This window comes from Nyctereutes procyonoides, unplaced genomic scaffold (assembly GCF_905146905.1).
Source record: "Nyctereutes procyonoides isolate TBG_1078 unplaced genomic scaffold, NYPRO_anot_genome, whole genome shotgun sequence".
Lineage (NCBI taxonomy): Eukaryota > Metazoa > Chordata > Mammalia > Carnivora > Canidae > Nyctereutes > Nyctereutes procyonoides.
Window position 1 is genome coordinate 3,331,583 of NW_026575153.1, and position 19,440 is coordinate 3,351,022.

The following is a 19,440-nucleotide window of genomic DNA, read 5'->3' on the forward strand; positions in this document are numbered from 1 at the left end:
GAATTTATCAGGAGTTTTTCTGAGAACAGAATGCAAAGGCAACAATTTTTCTTGAGAATGTTCAGCAAAGGGCATCTCCTACAGAGGACATTTTTAGTAATCAGATGGACAAGATGATCTATTCTGTGAATACCAATACCACCACAGGCACTTGGCCTGTTCAATGGGTCTACATACAAATGGCCATGGCAACAGGAATTGAGGCTGTGCAGACAGATCAACAAAACAGTCCCACACCAAGATTTATCTGACCATTGCTACCAACAAATACCTGACCTGCCAAGAGCAAAGGCCAACAATGAGTTTCCATAATACCACCATTCCTTGGGGGAGTCAGTCAACTGTCTGGTGGCAGGCTGATTACATTGGACCCCTTTCCTCATTGAAGGGACAGTAAGAGAAACCTATCCTAAGCTGTCCTTCCTATCTACTTGCTTCTGGAAATACCAGTTATGGGTTGAATTGTGTACCTTCAATATTCATGTTATGAGTATCACCCTGTACCTCAGAATGTGACTGAGATAATCAAATTAAAATTAAGGTGAGCCCTAATCTAATGATTGGTGTCTTTATAAAAAGGAAAATTTGGAGACAGATATGCACACAAGCAACATGCAATATGACGATGAAGGCAAGGATCTACAAGCCAAGGAACACTAAAGTTGCCAGCAAACCACCAGAAACAAAGAGAGAATAATGGAAAACCTTCTTCAGAAGAAACCAACCCTTCTGATACACTAGCTTCAGAACTGTAAGACAATACATTTCTGTTGTTTAAGACACCCAGTTTGTGCTACTTTGTCATGGCAGCCCTAGGAAACTAATATATCATATACAGATATGCAGAAGACCTAATTCACATAGTACACTGTGACACCATAATGTTCCTGACCAGGGAGCTAAGAGAAGTGAATCAACGAATTTATGCCCAAGTTCAGTGATTTCATCATGTGCCTCAAAACTTAGAAGCAGTGGGTTTAGATAACAGTGGTACCACTTAGTGAAAATTCAGCACTATGAACTTACAGAGAACACACAAAACTAATGTATGAAAAAAGTAAATGCTTTGAATCAACAATCAATATGATGCTACTTTCCCCAGAGTCATTATACATATATCTGTAAACTAAAATGTGGGCCTAGTCTCTTATACTACAGCTGTTCCTCATACCTAAAAAAAACCCATTCATAGAATTTCAACTTCCCATCAGTATTAGTTCTCAAGAAAAGAATGCTTCCATGTAGAGACATAACAATTGTCTCAGTAAATTAGGGTAGAAATTGCCATCTGGCTACTTTGGGCTTCTGATTCCATTAAATTACAGGTTAAAAAAAAAAAAAGTTACTACACAAGTTGGGGTAACTGATTTTGATTACCAAGAAGAAATGGTGTTGTCTTGAATGCAGGCAGGGAGGACTATCTCTGGTTTCACTGGGAGGCCTCTCTGTAGTTCTATTCATAAAGTGAAAGTTAATGGAAAACTATAGAATAACTCAATAAATGCATAACCATAATTATTTTTAGATAAGACACGAATATCAAAGACATCACCTAGAAGAATTATAAATAGCGGTCTCTGAGGAGGAGGAAATGGTGCTGGTGGTGATAATAGCTGTCTTTCCTGAGTGTTAAACTACGTATTAAAATATATTTTCCCAAAGTTACTTTATCATGCCACTAGAATATTCCTAATAATTACTTTTATAACTTAGAGATAAATAATTAATACGAAATAAATTAAAATGAAAGCAAAAAGTCATTGAAGAAATGCAAACTCTGATTTGGCTATGAAAGAGAAGGACTGATTCATTTAGGTCTAATATCCACAGATTCAAGATACTCTGTGCCTAACAGCTAAGTTTGATACTACAATTCAAATGTAACTTACATGATCCAGTCTTTTCTTTTTCATAGACTGATCATCATTAAATTCATCTTCCTCATATGGCTCTGAAGAAGAAGATAATTTTCTTTTTCTGGGTCCACCACCTTCTAAAACAGAGAAGAACAATCAAAGTCTGCACAATTTTTATAAGTATTAATATAAAATAAAGGCAAAAATGTTATTATAACGTATCCATGTACAGATAGTTCTCTTGACATCAGGCCCAATGTTATTTCTTCTATATATCATGTATACTCAATGTCAACTGAGTTTAAAGGAAAAATAGAGACTCTTATCAGTCTTTCAAAAGTAGAAATGATGTTATTTATAAACCATCACTTTATTTAACGATAATAACAACACTAAACTGACGAGTAATTCTACAGAGCAATATTGAAAGGAAAGGGTTCTCTCCAGTGACTGAGTATTCAGCAGTGAAAAAAAACCAAACCCTATCAGTGTAGCTTATTTGAAAACCATCACTGATATCAATAATTGTTTACTATGTACCAGGCTTTGCAAAGGGCTTTTATTAACTGTTGTTTCATTTATCTTCAACAATAAACTTACAAAGTAGGTAATAGTCTCTCTCATTTAACAAATGGGGAGGAAGTAAAATACAGACAGCTCAAGCGATTAATGCTCTTAACCTAAAGCCAAGAGACTGTAACATAGAGGCTGTAACAGTGATAGAAAATTTACATATTCTGTCATAACTGAAAGAAAAAAAACTACTTGATCTCAAGAAGCTATATTATAGGGGTGCCTGGCTGGCTCAATAGGTTTAAGAGCATATGACTTTTGATATTGGGGTTGTGAGCTCAAGACCCACAATGGGTGTAGAAATTACTTAAAACTAAAATCTTAAAAAACAAAAAAAGAAAGCTGTATTACGTATTCATACTTTGAATACATTTCTCTATTTCTTAGATACTTTTAGAGAGCAAATTCGACATACTGCTCTGCTAATATGAAACCATCTGCTAAAGCTTACAAAACTGCAGTATTAAATCAGTACCCTAACTGCGGTTATAAAAAAAACTGGTAGAAGTACAATATTCAAACTAAATGTAAACATGACAGCTTTTAAGTTCTAAGCCTGAAAATTTTGTAATATAGTTTTAACAAAGTAAATGTTATTAATGTTTTAAAGTATAACATCATGTAAGTGTGATGGTTAGATTTTTGTCTTCCAATTTTTTTCAAAAAGTTAATGTGCATTCTGCAGATACCAACTAATTTCCATTATCCACTTTAAAAAGAGATCATCACTTATATATTTGTTGGGGGTAGGGTAAGCACTGTTAGTAATATTCTAAGTCTGAAAAAAAGCTTCAAACTAGATGATTTATGCCATGTCACCTAGACATGTTTCTTCCCTAAAAGAACAAGAACTTTGCTTTGTCAATAAAAGATTCTTCAATCTTAATTATGTTTATGTATCTTTCCTTTTTGAAAATATTATGACACCAAATATTTTCATGTATTTAAAATGGCTAGAGGCAAAACACTTTTGCAAATAAATGTGGAAGAAAATGCAAATTTAAAATTTTAGTACAAAAATGTCACATAACACACAACACTGCCTACATTTAAATCTACTCTATTTATAATTTAAAATTTTGCATATATCTCTATCTATATGCTGTGCTCACCTCAAGTGTAGCTATCATCTGTCACCATACAATGCTATTACAAACCACTGATAATATTCCCTATTCTGTGAGATGTGCTCATTTATGGTGAGTGCAGCAAGGTATAGTTGTTGAATCACTGTTATACACTTGAAATTAATGCAACATTGTGTTAGCTATGCTTCAACAAATATTTTTTTCTTGCATATACCTAAAGAAAAGTTCATATCATACACTAAAGATCACTTCCAAATTGTGTTTCATAATTTCCATCTTTTATTGGGAGCACCCATCAATTTCAGAAAAAAGTTAAAATTGTACCTTATACCCCAGATGAAAATAAATTTCATCTAAGTTCAGTATTTAACAATAAAAAATAAAATGTGAAACTGTAAAAAAGAAAACAAAGAACATATAGGCAGTTCAACAGTAAAAAAATGAAAAGATGCTCAACTTCATTAATAATTAAAAATAGGTTAAATGAAGAAATAAAATACCATTATTTTTCATACCTTAAAAAAACAGACAGTCCTAGCAGACCACAGGCAAAAAGGCACTTTTAAACATTATGCATTGTTATGCCCTTTCTGGAAGGCAATCTAAATAATATATCTCAGAATTTTAGATGTCTTTTAGTCCAACAATTCTTTCTCTAGGAATTTATTCTACAGAACTATACATACAAGAATTCTGGCAAACTATCTAAATGCCCAAGATATTAAACAAATTAGAACATATACATAAATCGCACTGTTATAAATCAAGTAGACTTTTAAAAATAAACTTGGAAAGATGTCTAATAAATGAAAAGGTTACAAAACAGCAAATATAAAAAGATCACAATCACATAAAAATGTTTTCCTTATTTTTATACAAACATAGAGAAGTGGAAGAAATAACTAGAGATTCCTATCAATATCAATAAATTCATATTATTACCTTTAAAAACAGTGTAAAAACCTTGGAGGCATTTATTATTGTTTATATAACCTAGTATTCATAAATGAAAACCTTCAGAAAGCAATGCATAATAGGTACCCCTATTGTTTAGTATGTGAAATATTATCTATAAAAGATTATAATCTGTGCTAAAACCAATATCCAACATCACGATGTGTAGAACTGCCCACAATCTCTTAATAGGTATTTAAAAAGGCCATTTTGGGGAAAACTGTCCCAAAATATCCAAAATAGTTTCCTGTCTTACTGTATATTGAAGGCTATCTTATGTTGGTGAGGCAAAGCTGTCATTCTGTACATCACCACAGAAGTGTAATATACTAAAGATGAAGAGGACTGATACGATGGTTCAATCCATTCCAAAATAAAGCATGGAAGTTTACTTAAAAAGCAAAAAAGAACCCTAATTTATTCTTTCTACTTGAAATTATTCTTGAAATATTCTTGAAATTATTCTTGAAATAATTTCTACTTGAAATTATTTATTTTATTTTATTATTATTATTACTATTATTATTAAGTAGGCTCCATGCCCAGCCTGGAGCCCAATTAGGCACTTGAACTTACCACTCTGCGATCAAAACCTGAGCTGGAAAAAACAAAACAAAACAACAACAAAAAAAAAAACCTGAGCTGAGATCAAGAGTCAGACACTTAACCAACTGAGCCATCCAGGCACCCCAAAAATATTTTTTTTTCAATAAGAAATAATATCAATGTACTGTGCAAGAATGAGAAGAAAAAAACTCAAATGAAATTCAAATTTAATGAGGACTGTAAACTCCATGAAGGCAAATGTTTTGTCCATTTTGTTTCCTTCCATATCCTCAATTCCTAAAATAGCATCTGGCACCTAGGTAGATGCTCAAAAAATACTTGTTTTAAATTAATGATTAAGGTGAAGGAAACGAGTTACTCAAGAGAAAAAAGATTAGACACTACTATGGAATAAAGCTTTTTATAAAAATTTGGAAAGATTATAGAATACTAAAATATTCTAACAAGAAAGTATATGTAAAATTTCCCAAACCATTCTGCAACTCAACAAATGTTCGTCGAGTCCATTATTTTTCAGGAAGTTTTACAATAAGTGCTAGGGCTACGTACGGTAATGAGAGAGATACAGTCAACTTTCTCCTATACCATTTTCTATCAGATGGCCATTAAGAACAAATGATACTAACATTTACTATGTTAACGCAGTTACTTATTATGTGCCACACATAACTTTATCACTTCTTCACAACAACCTACGAGTTTGGTACTATTATTATGCTATTTTGCTGCTAAGGAAACAGAGATATGGAAGAGTTAGGCAACACTGCCCAAGGTCACACAGCTAGTAAGTGGAAGAAAAGGAAGAATCTTAACATTCTGTGTAGGTAGCACCCACACAACACAATACTATTCCCTTGCTCAAATTGAAGAAAATGAAAGATTTAAAATATTTCATATGGATGAAACAATTTCATCTTTGGAATGCACTCCAATAAAATCTACTGGTTGGAAGTAAAAGTGAGGTAGACATTTGTTGAAGAGGGATGATAGGCCCATGGGAACACACTATGTTACCTTCTATTTTTGCATATATATTTTAAAGTTCAAAAAAAAATTTTAAAGCTAAAAAAATCCACTTAGGGAAATGGGCATTGATTTTCATCAACAATGCTGATGCAAAAATGAATTTTAACAACCCTTAAAAAAGTAACATAGAAGTACATATTAAACTTTTAAATGTGTATATCCTTTGATTCAGCATCCCAGTTTGAAATTTAGCCTACAGAAAGAGTAACATAAAGATTTTCTCTTTAAGGCTATTTACTTTAGTATTATAATAAAATAATGGAAACATAAATGCTAATTAACAGAGAAATAGTTAACAAACCAATGATATGGGTAGGTACAGAGGAATGTTATGGGGCCATATTTAAAAATTGGATAAATCGGATTGTTCTGAAGAGTAAACCATGATAAATCATCAAATGATTTTTTTTTAAATGCAAACCAGTATTGTTACTGCATTTCCTAATTTAATGTGTGTGCATGTGTCGTAATGGTAGGTACAAGCATAGGAAAAGTTGAAAATGATACAAAGCAAATTTAAGAGTGGTTAACGAGTGTGGGTTTGCTTTCATTCCTTAAATGTTTTTTTGGTAGTGGGATTACAGATTATTTTTACTTGTTTGGAATATACAAGTTAGGAAGCAAAAAAGAAACCAAGACAGTATTTGCTAAGAAAAAAAGAATTGGAGATGCTTTATATTGCAAGCTCCTTCAAATGCATTTATTTTTGTATCCCAAGCCTGGAACATAGCATAAATATTTACTAAATGAAGGAATGCTGATTACCAGCTAGGACTTTCCACAAGACATTATGTTCCTACTGACTCAGATTTGTAGACCTGTAAATAAAACCACAATGCAATTAGAAAGGATACTTAAGAAAGAAAGAAAATATACCTTCCAAAACTTCACTGTTAGGATATTTGATCTGTAGAAAACAAGCAAAATTACCAATGAAAACCTGCCCCCTCCCTAGGGGAAAAAAAAAAATCACCCTAGAAAATATGGTTCCCAAATAGCTGTATGACCTCAGGTAAGTCACTTAACCTTCTTAAGCTTCAGTTTCTTCATTTAAAAAAACTGAAGCTATTAATAACTCACAAGGTTCCTGTAAGAATTCATGAAGGTGCTTGGTATACTGTAGAGCAATTATTAAAAATGTGAAGATATTTATTATTATAAAACTAATAAATTTACATGGCTAGAAACTAAGTCAGGCATACCTGCATCACCAAACATCAGCAAGGCGGCAGCAATTGCTCCATCCATAGTGCTCGTTGATTCAATCAACTAACAGAGAAAGAAAAGATTTTTTAATTTATTTCACATTTAAAAAAAAGAATTATTTCACATTAGTCTGTACAATGTGAGCACATCTTAAAATGTTATTGGACTTACTCATCATCCCTGTGTAGTGAAATATATACAGTGTATTCAAGGTTTTGTTATTTTAATTTTTTAAATGCAAGGTTCTGCACTGACGCCTTAAAAACTCCCTACTTAAATGTCTGGGCAGTGAGAGAGAAGGAGAAGGAGGGAGAGGGAGAGAGGAAGGGACACTGGTAGATATTTGTATTACTCCTTTTTTATTTATGAAAAAAATAAACCACAATTCTGCAATGATTTCTTTTAATCTAATACTTCTTAAGAATGAGTGGGATGAAAGGTTCTTTTTGATATTTCCTCTATTTCTGAATTGCCTGAATTTATTCAAGAACATATTCATATATTTATATAATATCAATATATAATTTTTGTAGTAATCTATAACATTCTGTTTTTGAGAAGAAACTAAATATCTCATATTTTTCTCTTGCTATAGTTTCCCTAATTTCCAATGAGCTAGTTGTTTTTAAAAAGACCTTACATTTTTTAATAAGCTATTTTTATATTAAATTAAACAGTCTCAAATCAAGTAAGAGTACTCTCTTCTACCAGTTTTCCTAATCTTGGATCCTTTAATATCCTGTAAGCCCCTCTTCATTTTCAAAATAGCCAAAGCATATTCTTAACATGTCTAGGACTAAATTTATATTTTTCAACTTCTTGGGTTTAAGAGCCTCTACAGAGTACTTTATAAATGTCACCTTTAAATCATTTCAGATAGAGATCAGTTGAATGCAGAGCAATTCAAGAGTGCTCTGCTTTGGAGTGATACACTAAATTCCCTAAATTTCATATACTAATTAATGAAACATGCATACAAATTCTGTGTATCAATCCTATTTTCCCACTGCAGTTATAAAATTAGAGATAAATATTCTTACAGATGAAAAATAACCTTCAACTACATGAACAATTAGCAATCAGGCTAAACTATTTTTCACCTGAAATTTACTCCTTTGAATACTGAATACTCCATCATGTTTATTCTGTTGGAAGCTATTTCCAACACTGTTAGCAGCCCCTGCAAGTACTCTTCGCTACATTCACTGTCTTCTTATTCTAGAAAAAAAATCACACTGGGAGGAAAATAATACTGCTAGCAAGGTGCAGAGTCAAGATACCACCAAAGCTAACAGTAAGAAGGTATCAAAATGATTGGGGAGGGGGATTGTCATGCTAAAAATAACAGAGAATAATAATAATTTATTCTACAGAGTTTAAACTAGTAGGCCCAAGACCTGCTCAGTTCAGACATGTTTTTGGCCTGAATAGTATTTATTTCTTTAAATTAGTTACTATAAAAAGTTAACGAAGTACTGATACAATATGGATGAACCTGATACCCTTTTGCTAAATGAAAGCAGCCAGTCACAAAAATAACATCTTAATATATAAATGGGATTATATGTAATTCCATTTATATAAAATGTGAATAGATACATCTATAAAGACAGAGATTAGTGGTTGCCTAGAGCTAGAGGAGGGAACTGTGGAAGGACTGTTAATGAATAGTTTCTTTTTTGGAAAGATTAAAAGTCCTTAAATTAGATTATGATAATTACACAAGTTTGTAAATATACTAAAAACCACTAAATTACACACTTTAAGTAGGTGATCTTCATGGTACTTATATCCTAAGAAAGTTACTAAATTGATCAACAGTAAATAACAGCTTTTTCACTTTATTTGGAAAATCTGAAACCTGATACAAAAGGGCTATCTTGATGTCACATGGTCATATTCTGTTGGCACTATGGAGTAGCTACCCATTTCAGTAAGAGCATATACTATATGATATGCCAGTGTCCATCACTTCAAAGTTACCTGCCTACCCCATACAGATACGGTATCTCCTAAGGTTCATATTGGAGATGGTGGTGATCATGACAGATACAAAGGTGAAAAACATGTAAACCTGCAATTAAGTGATTCCCCTAGGGTCATTCAACTAATAAGTGACAGAGTTAGAAATAACCTATTTACTAGTAATCTTCAGAGATTTATTCTCTACCTGAAATTTAATTGATCAATTTTTATGTGCTCTTATAAGGAAGGATAACTATTACAGTCCAAATACAGCCACTTATTTTGTTTCTATATATAACCAATGTTTCTCCACAAGAGTGCTACTGACAGGATAACTCTTTTGTTATGCAGTACGATCCTCAGTACTGCAGGGCATTTAGTGTACCTGGCCCTTTGGTATTAAATACCAATAGCAACTCTCTGTCATTATGAAGGGGGGGGGGTCTTCCTGACATTTCTGAGACTTTCTAATGGGAGATGAGGGAGGGGGAGTCTTTTACAACTATTTAAGCGCACACACATACAAGCACCCCCCCCCCAAAAAAAACCGCATAAGCTATGTGAACTATTCAGGGAAATATTATACATTATACATTATCTATACGTGAATAACATTACCTATTTAAACCTTAAGACTTCCAACAAGTAAATCTCTGGCACTGACTTTTATTATTATGTAAAATAAAGCTAATTATCTCAAAACTTAAGGTATCTTTAGAAAAATGACTATCCACTAAATACAGTATTAGATACAAGAGAAATTTTAAACATCATTATAGCTACAATAACCAATTACTATAAAAGGGTATAACCTTAAGTAAATCATTATCACTTCTTTGTGGGAAAAGTTCCTTCAAGGTCTGAAGTTTAGCATCTTTAAGGTCTTCCAATTCCGAAAGGTCTTCCAATTCCGAAATATCATTATTTCTACCTGACATGGTAGGAAGGCCCTGGGACTCTTCATCTTCAGATGGCTCAGAACTAAAAATATTTTTAGAGGAAAAAACCAGTATTTTAATATATTATTATTATTTCATTAGAATCATATATATATGTATATATTACATATATACATATGTAATACAGCAGTGCTTTTCAATATGAATGCAATCTAACCCTGTCAAAGATTAAAACAACTTTTTTTCATTCAGCATCAGCATGGTTATATATATAAATCTACATTCCCAGAGTTAGCATACTTTGAAAATATCTATTATCCAGGCTGGGATGGAAAAGAATAATAAATATCTGGCATTAATTTTAAGATACACACCTGTATGGCATGCCCACATTCTCTTTCCTATTCTTTTTTCACCTATTCTCTGTATACCAGACAAGCAATGTCAGGATGCTCTTGAGAAATAATAAAGCCTATACTAATACAAAGATAGAATTTTCATGGCCTACCTAGGTGATCCGAATCTATGTTACAATCAGAATGGTTCCATTCAGTACCAGAATCTCTGCCATGAAGAAAACATTTCTTCAGCAGACAAGAGCATTTACTCCAAGTGAGGTTTTACTATACAACTAACTTTGATCTCATTCCACCTCAATGTATTTGTTAATCCTATATAAAAGACATTTTGGGCCAAATTTTAATCATCTATCTCCCAAACAAAAATCTCATCTTGAAATTTTCTACCATGGTAGCCATTCTGGAGGTCAGAAAGTAGAAGTATAACAAATGGATACAAGTTATAAAGATCAGAGAAAGAAAGTGGGAACTTAATAAATACATTCCTAGTGTCAGAGAATGCAGACTTTGCTAAAAGCTAATTCTATTTTGGGAAACAAGAGTCTGTATTTTAATATCTTCACTATATCTATTCATGTTAGTTCAGTTGTACTGGTCAGGGCACTAGTTTTGCCTGAGAATTCCCCAAAACATTTTAAAGCAGATCCACAAAGACCAGGAATATATATTTTATTAGACATCTAGAACCCTGCTCTGAGAAAATGCTCTAAAGTAATGAGGCAAAATAAATCGCTTCCTTTGTCACTACACCTGTCCTTCAATATATATATTTTTTAAGATTTTATTTATTTATTCATGAGAGACACAGAAAGAGAGGCAGAGACACAAGCAGAGGGAGAAGCAGGCTCCCCACGGGGAGACCGATGTGGGACTCGGTCCCAGGACCCCAGGATTATGACTTGAGCCGGACACCCAACTACTGAGCCATCCAGGTGCCCTCGTATCCTTCAATATTTGAAGGTAATTACAAGCATCTCCCTTTCCATTACACCCAGACCTCTCATTCTTTATGTACTCAACTCTGAATTCTCATTCTGCCTCACTATGATCACATTCCCTGATTTTGCCACCAAGTTCACTGAGAAAATGAAAGCATTCAGGTTGAAATCTTCTCACAATTTCTGCCCTAGATAACCACTTTCAAAGGTTCTTACTCTGTTAGCCATCACCTTAACTTACTGATCAGATTCACAATCATTTGGTGGGACAAACTCATGTGCCTCTTGCTGTGGTAAGTATGTGGACTACCAATCTTATCATGCCTTGGATTTAACATCCAGTTCTCAGGAAATACAAATGAGAGAGGAATAAATTCAATATCATCATGAGGAAACAATAAGAAAAAACTATTTACACTAAGAAAAGACTCTACTTCCTCAGTAAGTTAAAATCCTTAAAAAAGAGGAGGTGAGAGGACTGTTTAAGATCAAAAGAAAGCCAGGAGTTATAACATGTGAATACAGTGAATGCTCCTTGTTTGGATCCTGGTTTGAAAAAGCAGCTATAAAACATATGAATATAGGGGCATGTGGGTGGTTCAAGTCTGTTAAATGTCTGACTCTTGGTTTCAGCTCAGATCGTGATCTCAGGCTCATGGGACTGAGCCCCAGTCAGGCTCCCCACTGACTCCTCACTCAGTGTGGAGTCTGCTTGTCCCCCTACTCCTCCCCCTCACTTGTGCCCATTCTTTCTCTCTCTCTCTCTAATAAAAGCTTTATTTAAAAAAAAAAACCACATGAATATAAAATGGGAATTAGATGATATTAGAGAATTCTTCATTGATTGGTATTGGGTTTTTGGGAGGAAGAAGATGCATCACCAAGTACTACGGGTAGAAATGTTGGGAATGTCCATAATTTAAAATATTCTGGGACGATAAAAATAGTAGATGAAACATGAAACAAAAATTTTAAATCTAGGTGGTAGGTACATGAATGTTCATTGTCTTATTATTTTATTTTCTTGTATGCCTAAAGATTTAAAAATGAAAAAAATCTAAAAAAACAAGAGTTGACTACTCTATTTTATCTGGACTCAGATAAAGTACTTCTCTTCTGGTGAAGGTAAAGTCCCTTCTCAGTGCTAAGGGATTTTATTTTGGCCCTTTCTACTTCCTATAGGACCCTGTTTCAACTACCTACCATCTTCTCTACCCCAACTCCTCTCTCTCCCTAAGCTCTTCCTCCCAAGTCTACAACGAGCTCAAGACTTCATTAACTAATTCAATGAGCCAGGAGATCTAGGAACTGTGACATAGCAGTGAAATAAGCAAATTCTCCTTTCCTTCACAAATTTTATAAAACTGATTTTCTACTTGCTCATTTCCTATAGAGTTCTCCTCTCAAGTTTTATTACCTTTTGCCCCACCATTTAGGTGAAATTGTTCTTTACCAGGGCAAGATGTCAAATGTAATAAAAACCTTTTATTGGTTATCTACTCCTCTGTAGTCCTATACACTGTTGACAAATCTCTGAAAATGTGGCCCCACACCCATCCTCGCCCCATGGGTTTTGCAACATTAGTTCTTCTGACTTTCCTTTACCTCTCTACCTGACCTTAATCTCTAAAGAAGGCTTTTCTTCCTTTGTTGACATTTGTGAATTGCTGTATTACCTAGGATTCTATCTTCAGCTCCTTCTCGTCTATTAATTCTTGAGTGATTTCATCAACTGCCAGTTTCTCTTATCAACACCAGTGCTTATCAAAAGCAGGGTGATTTTGCCTCAAGAGAACACTTGGCAATGCCCAGGGACATTTTTGATTGTTTTGAGTAAGGAGGTGCTAGTAGCATCTAGTGAATAGAGATCAGAGATTCTGCAAAACACTCTGCCAATACACAGGGAAGAAGCTCCTCAAAGAATTATTTGGCCCAAACTGTCAAAATCAAGGTTAAGAAATGCTGATATCCAAAATGGCCCATACACGGGTATTAATTATAACAACTGGAACATTCACACAGTACAGTACTATGGAGTATGAAAAAAGAATACAGATTTCTATAAACTGATATGATTTTTAGAATATACATCTAAGTGAATAAAACAAAGAACAAATGAGTATGTATACATGTATGCATTTATGTAATGTGCTGTCTTTTGTGTAAAAAAACAAGAAAAAAGAGGGGTGCCTGGGCAGCTCTTGGTTAAGCGTCCAATTCAGACTCTTGATTTCAGCTCAGGTCATGACCTCAGAGTCCTGAGATGAGCCCCAAGTCGGGCTCTGCACTGAGCAGGAAGCCTGCTGAGCATGGAGCCTGCTTAAGATTCTTTCTCTCTCCCTCTTCCCTTCCTCCAACCCACACAAGTGTGCACTCACTCTCTCTCAAAAAGAAAAAGAAACAAAGAAAAAAAAAAGACACATGAAAGAAAAGTATGACAAGAAACTAAACTGGTTAGTTCCAAGGTGGGATGACAGTGGGTGTCGCAAGAAAAAGGGAGAGGAAATAATACTTTTCTGAGCACATTCCATGTAGTTCTAATCTCTGGAACCTACTTAATATTTTAAATATTCAAAAGTAAAATTTAAAAGAGGGATAAGACAAAAACCTTAAAAGGAATACAAACAGAAATTAATGAACTGAACTATACTTTAAATGAGTAACAGAGAAAATGTTAAATAATCCAAGTACTTTGACCATATACTTTCAATATAAAGATCAAATAAAACTTAAAAACAAATTCTGAACACTATTTAGTAGGTTTACTGGTCAAGTGGTATGATTACAGCAATTCTTAAACTATTTTATGTATATTGGATAACTGAACAAGTTAAGAAATAAACTGATACTGCAAGAAGCCAGAATTCTCAATGTCAGAAAAGGAAATCTAGAAGGTGGGGCAAGGAAAGGTCTAATAGTAACAGATTAGAATTAAAGGTTATCATTAAAAATTCATGAATTAAAAACATTAAAACACAACAGTCACACATTCCTCACATATTTCCTAATCTGTATAGCTGGAAAGGGCAATAACATAACCCCTTGCCTCGCACAATGGCAAAGAAAGAACACTCCCAGTCCCCAGATTTCCAAATACCATTCTCTATTAAAAGGAACTAGTGCTTTTTAGGGAAATGGCTAATTCTAAATTCAGGCCTAGGATAGGGATAGTATAATTTTGGACCATCTTTTGCCTGAAGGGAAAAGGCTCACAAAATCATAGGAACCTCTTGGGGTGCCTAAGTATCTGCCTTCGGCTCAGGTCAAGATCCTGGGGGTCCTGGGAACCAGCCCCAGGTTGGGCTCCCCCTCTCCGCTGCTCATGGTCTATCTCTCTCTCTCTCACACGTAAATAAAATCTTAAAAAAATAAAAATAAAAATGATAGGAACCTCTCAAAACCAGAGCCTGCCTAAAAGTTCCCTCACCTGACAAAACTTAGCAATTTGAGCACCAAAATGAATGATGGTAAATGAATTACAACCCACTGAACAAAAAAAAAAAAAAAAAAATATCTATGACTGCATTTTGATATTTATACTACATAAATACTATAAAAATGAATGAAGAGGGAGAAAATATAAAACTCTTCTTTATATTAGAATACCAAATAAAGTATAAGATCTGAAATGCTAAGTTAAAATAGCACCAATTTGCAACCATCATTTAAACAACTGATTCAGTAAAGAATCATCAATAGATATTAAAACTACTGAGTAAAGTCTGCTAAGGAATAAGATCATTATCTGGTCTCAAAGTATCTGCCCATAGATTTTTTTTTTTAAAGAACTTTCTTTCTTTCTTTCTTTCTTCTTTCTTTCTTTCTTTCTTTCTTTCTTTCTTTCTTATAGGCACACAGTGAGAGAGAGAGAGAGAGAGAGAGAGAGAGAGAGAGGCAGAGGGCGAAGCAGGCTCCACGCACCGGGAGCCCGATGTGGGACTCGATCCCGGGTCCCCAGGATCGCGCCCTGGGCCAAAGGCAGGCGCCAAACCGCTGCGCCACCCAGGGATCCCTGCCCGTAGAAGGTGGTAACTTTACAGGAGAAATCTGGCAGGTTTCTGAGTGATCCAAGTGCACTTCATCAGTAAAGAGATAGATAAATTGCTATCAGTGTGCCTTGTGACACGATACACTGAGGACACAAAATCATTTATGTAGCTTTCCTACCACATAACCTAAATTTAATCATGAAGAAAATCAGGTAAGTACAAATTGAGAAACAACCTTAAAAAAAAAAAAATGACCTCTTAACCTTCAAAGGCCAATGACACGAAAAACAAAACACAAGGCTAAGAAACTGGTTTCGGATTAAATTAGACTAAAGACACATGATACTGGGACGCCTGGGTGGCTCAGCATTTGAGCATCTGTCTTTGGCTCAGGGCATGATCCCGAAGTCCCAGGATCAAGTCCTGCTTCCGGCTCCCTGCATGGAGCCTGCTTCTCCCTCTGTCTGTCTCTGCCTCCCTCTCTCTCTCTCTCTCTCTCTCTCTCTCTCTCTCATGAATAAATAAATAAAATCTTAAAAAATAAAATAAAATAAAGACACACATGATACTGGGTTAAAAAAAAATCCAACATGATACTGGAAAAAAAAATACTATAAAGCTTATTTAAAATATGGTCCAACTGACTGCTAGTTCTTAAACTCACACTGTTACCCATCAATGACAAGATAAGGAATTTATACAAGAAGGTAAAACAACTACATTACTAAGCATATCACTTAAGTCCAGCTGATTTTTCCCTATAATACTTTCCTAGTAAAGGAACTGGTACACGGATTCACATTTTAGAGCACATTTGTTATATACAAACCAGTACTTTTGAGTAGCACTATTATAAAGGATGTTATCAGAATTAACTGGTAAAACTTAAATATGCACCGTACATTAGATTAACTGTACTGTGCCAATGTTAACTGGTATTTCTGAATCTGAAATGCTTCTTTTGTAATATAAGAGAATGACATTTTCTTAGCAGGTAAATGTGAATCTAACACATTTAATCATGCAAGATCCTTTTTTTTTTTTTTCCATGCAAGATCTTTACTATGTTTTATTGTAAAGTAAATTTCAGGAGAAAGCCATGTTCATTAAAGAGTATATATATAAAAAGTTCAGGGGATCCCTGGGTGGTGCAGCGGTTTGGCGCCTGCCTGCCTTTGGCCCAGGGCGCGATCCTGGAGAACCGGGATCGAATCCCACATCGGGCTCCCGGTGCATGGAGCCTGCTTCTCCCTCTGCCTGTGTCTCTGTCTGCCTCTCTCTCTCTCTCTCTCTGTGACTATCATAAATAAATAAATTTTAAAAAAAAAGTTCATTTAAGAGGAAACTTTCATCTTATCATTAGTGGACAGTCTCGTTCTGTTGGCTCCTTCTAGCAACATTTTCTTCCCTTAGCTTCTGATCATACAACCCTTTTGACTTTTCTCTTACCTTCCAACTATTCCTTCTTACAACCTCTACAGACTTCTTACCTCAGTGACTATTCCTTCTTAGAATCTCTACAGATTCTTTCTCATCTCCCTATTCCTAAAATCCCAAGTTCCCCTAGCCTGAGTCCTTAAACCAGGAAAACCTTCTCTTTTCCAGCTATACCAGTATCTCTTGGTGATTTTATCTTATCATATGCCTTTAAATATCAAATCTATATTCTAACAATTCCTAAATTTAGATGTTACCCAGACCTCCCCCCCAGAACTCAAATGTCACAAATCCAATTGCCTAGCCTACTTGACATCTCTCACCTAGGTATCTACAAGTCTTCTCAATCATAGCATGTTCAAGATTGAACTGCCAATCTTTCCTTCAAAAAGAGCTCCCCTACCACACCCAAAATAGTTTTCCTTATCAGTTGCTCAGGCCAATCTTAGGGTCATCCTTGACCGCTTTCTCTCCCACCCAAAATTTAACAATAAAACCTCTCTGTTCTTCTAACTTCAAAGTATTTACAGAATCTAACCCCTTCTAATCATCTCCACAAGTAGTAGTCTTGCCTATGTGTCTATCATTTCTTGTCTGGGTTATTACAACAGCATCCATGCTCACCTATAGTCTCAAAGATCTTTTAAACATGTGAGTGAGATAATTTACTCTTCTGCTCAATACACTCCATTAGCTTCCTATCTCATTCATAGTAATAGGCAAATGGCCTATGGGCTTAACATAATTAAATCCCTTTTTCTACCCTGCTGCTTACTTGTGACCTTAGGTCTTTCTCCCTGTATCATTTGCTCCCGACTTTCCTTAGAAACATCAGGCATAAAAAAAATTATAATTATAATAAATTATAATAAAATTAAAAATTAAAAAAAACAAAACAAAACATCAGGCATAATACCACTTCAGAGTCACTGAACAAGTTATTTCCAATGACCAGAATACTCTGCTCCTGCCCCCAGTCCTCATATCCATATGGTTCACACTTTCTTACTTTAGGTCCCTACTCAAGCATCATTTTCTCAAAAAAGCTTTTTTTCCAATTGTGCTCTTTAGAAACCATACCCCTACCCCTGAACTTCATTAATGATTTTCCTTCCCTTTTGGCCATAGTATTTATTATTTGTTATACTACATTGTTTATTTGTTTATTGTCTTTCTACCTGACCATAATACAAGCTCCATGCTACTCCACAAAATGTGCTCTAAAAATGTTAAAACGATTTGACTCTGGGACTCCAGAACAGATCATAAAGCAATTACAGATGATCAAAGGTACATATTAATTTCCCTAACTATGGAGACTTAAAAAAGTTAAATTATTGGCTCTCACTAAGCTTTTTATTGAGAATCATTGTTATCTGGAAAAGCATGCACACACATACATACACAAAATACCTCTCTAAAGTTCTGAGTTAGGGAAAAATAACGAAGATGCAATAGGGAAAAGGCAAAAAAGAAAGAAGTCACCAAATGATATTTTCAAATTAAATAACTTAGGCTTGAAAACCCTCTTACATAGGCAAATATAATGAATGAATCTATTAAATTGCTTACACTATAATCACTGTGTCTTTGTTGAATTTTTTCTCTTGAACTGTACTGGAGCAATTTGGGGAAACGATATCTTCACTATCAGAAGACAAATCAATATACTGTATTCCTCTTTGATTCTTGAAATATGATATACTAGCTTTTCTTTCGTTTTCTGTAGTTTCTGGAACACTAGAATCTTCTGCAAAAGAAAAAAGGAGAAAGGCATTTTGAGCAAGTTGAAAATAAATTTATTTTTGATAATAATAATGTGCTAAAAATCTCTAATTTGTTCACTGCTTCCATTCTAAAACCAAAAATTCCTATCAGTTTTCAAGAAAATGTTAACAGTCAAACCAGGGTTAATGTTAAATGATTTTCCATTTCACAGGCTAATTTACTTGTAGGACACTAATGCAAAATGCAAAAGAGAGGTTTGTGCTTGAGTGTCATCTTCCCTCGGTATTTTTATTTCCTAGTACTCAGTTCTCACCTAAATGAACACAGGCACTACAGCCCAAGACTGTATTTCAATCCTTTCTCTTAGTCAAGTTATGTAATCACTCCAAATCTCAGTGTCCTCACCTGTAAAATAGAAATACTAATAATCACAGGGCTAATGTGAACAGAATATCAGAAGATACATATTAGGCATTTAGTTCAGTCATTGGCACATAGCCAGTATTCACCATACATTACCTCTTACGTAAATGTTGGTGTTATGGGCTAAATTATGGGCCCTCCAAAATTCTTATGTTTAAGTTCCAACCACCAGTACCTCAGAATGTAACATATTGAGAAACAGGGTCTTCAAAGAGGAGATTAAGTTAAAATGAGGCTGTCTGGGTGGGGGCCTAATCCAGGATGATGTCTTATAAAAAGACAGAGACACAAAAGATTCATACATGAAGGGAAGGCCATGTGAGGACACAGTGAAAAGGCGGCCACCTGCAAGCCATGGAAAAAGTCCTCAGAAGAAAAAACATTGATCCTGGGTTTCCAGCCTCCACATATGTAACAAAATAAATGAGTGCT

General features: G+C 34.5%; 1 protein-coding gene across 4 annotated transcripts in view; it reads right to left on the reverse strand.

Annotated features, from left to right (window-relative positions):
• The window catches only part of SMARCAD1 (SWI/SNF-related, matrix-associated actin-dependent regulator of chromatin, subfamily a, containing DEAD/H box 1), a 77,810-nt gene that overhangs the window by 43,199 nt on the left and 15,171 nt on the right, over positions 1-19,440 (reverse strand). For 3 of the 4 annotated variants that reach the window (XM_055313267.1, XM_055313268.1, XM_055313266.1), the window contains exons 3-6: positions 18,430-18,607; positions 10,048-10,216; positions 7,267-7,333; positions 1,890-1,993 (exon numbers count right to left, since the gene is read on the reverse strand). In XM_055313267.1, the coding sequence (XP_055169242.1) occupies positions 1,890-1,993; positions 7,267-7,333; positions 10,048-10,216; positions 18,430-18,607 (518 nt within the window). The remainder of the gene's footprint in view (positions 1-1,889; positions 1,994-7,266; positions 7,334-10,047; positions 10,217-18,429; positions 18,608-19,440) is intronic. The other variant, XM_055313269.1, reaches the window with a different exon arrangement.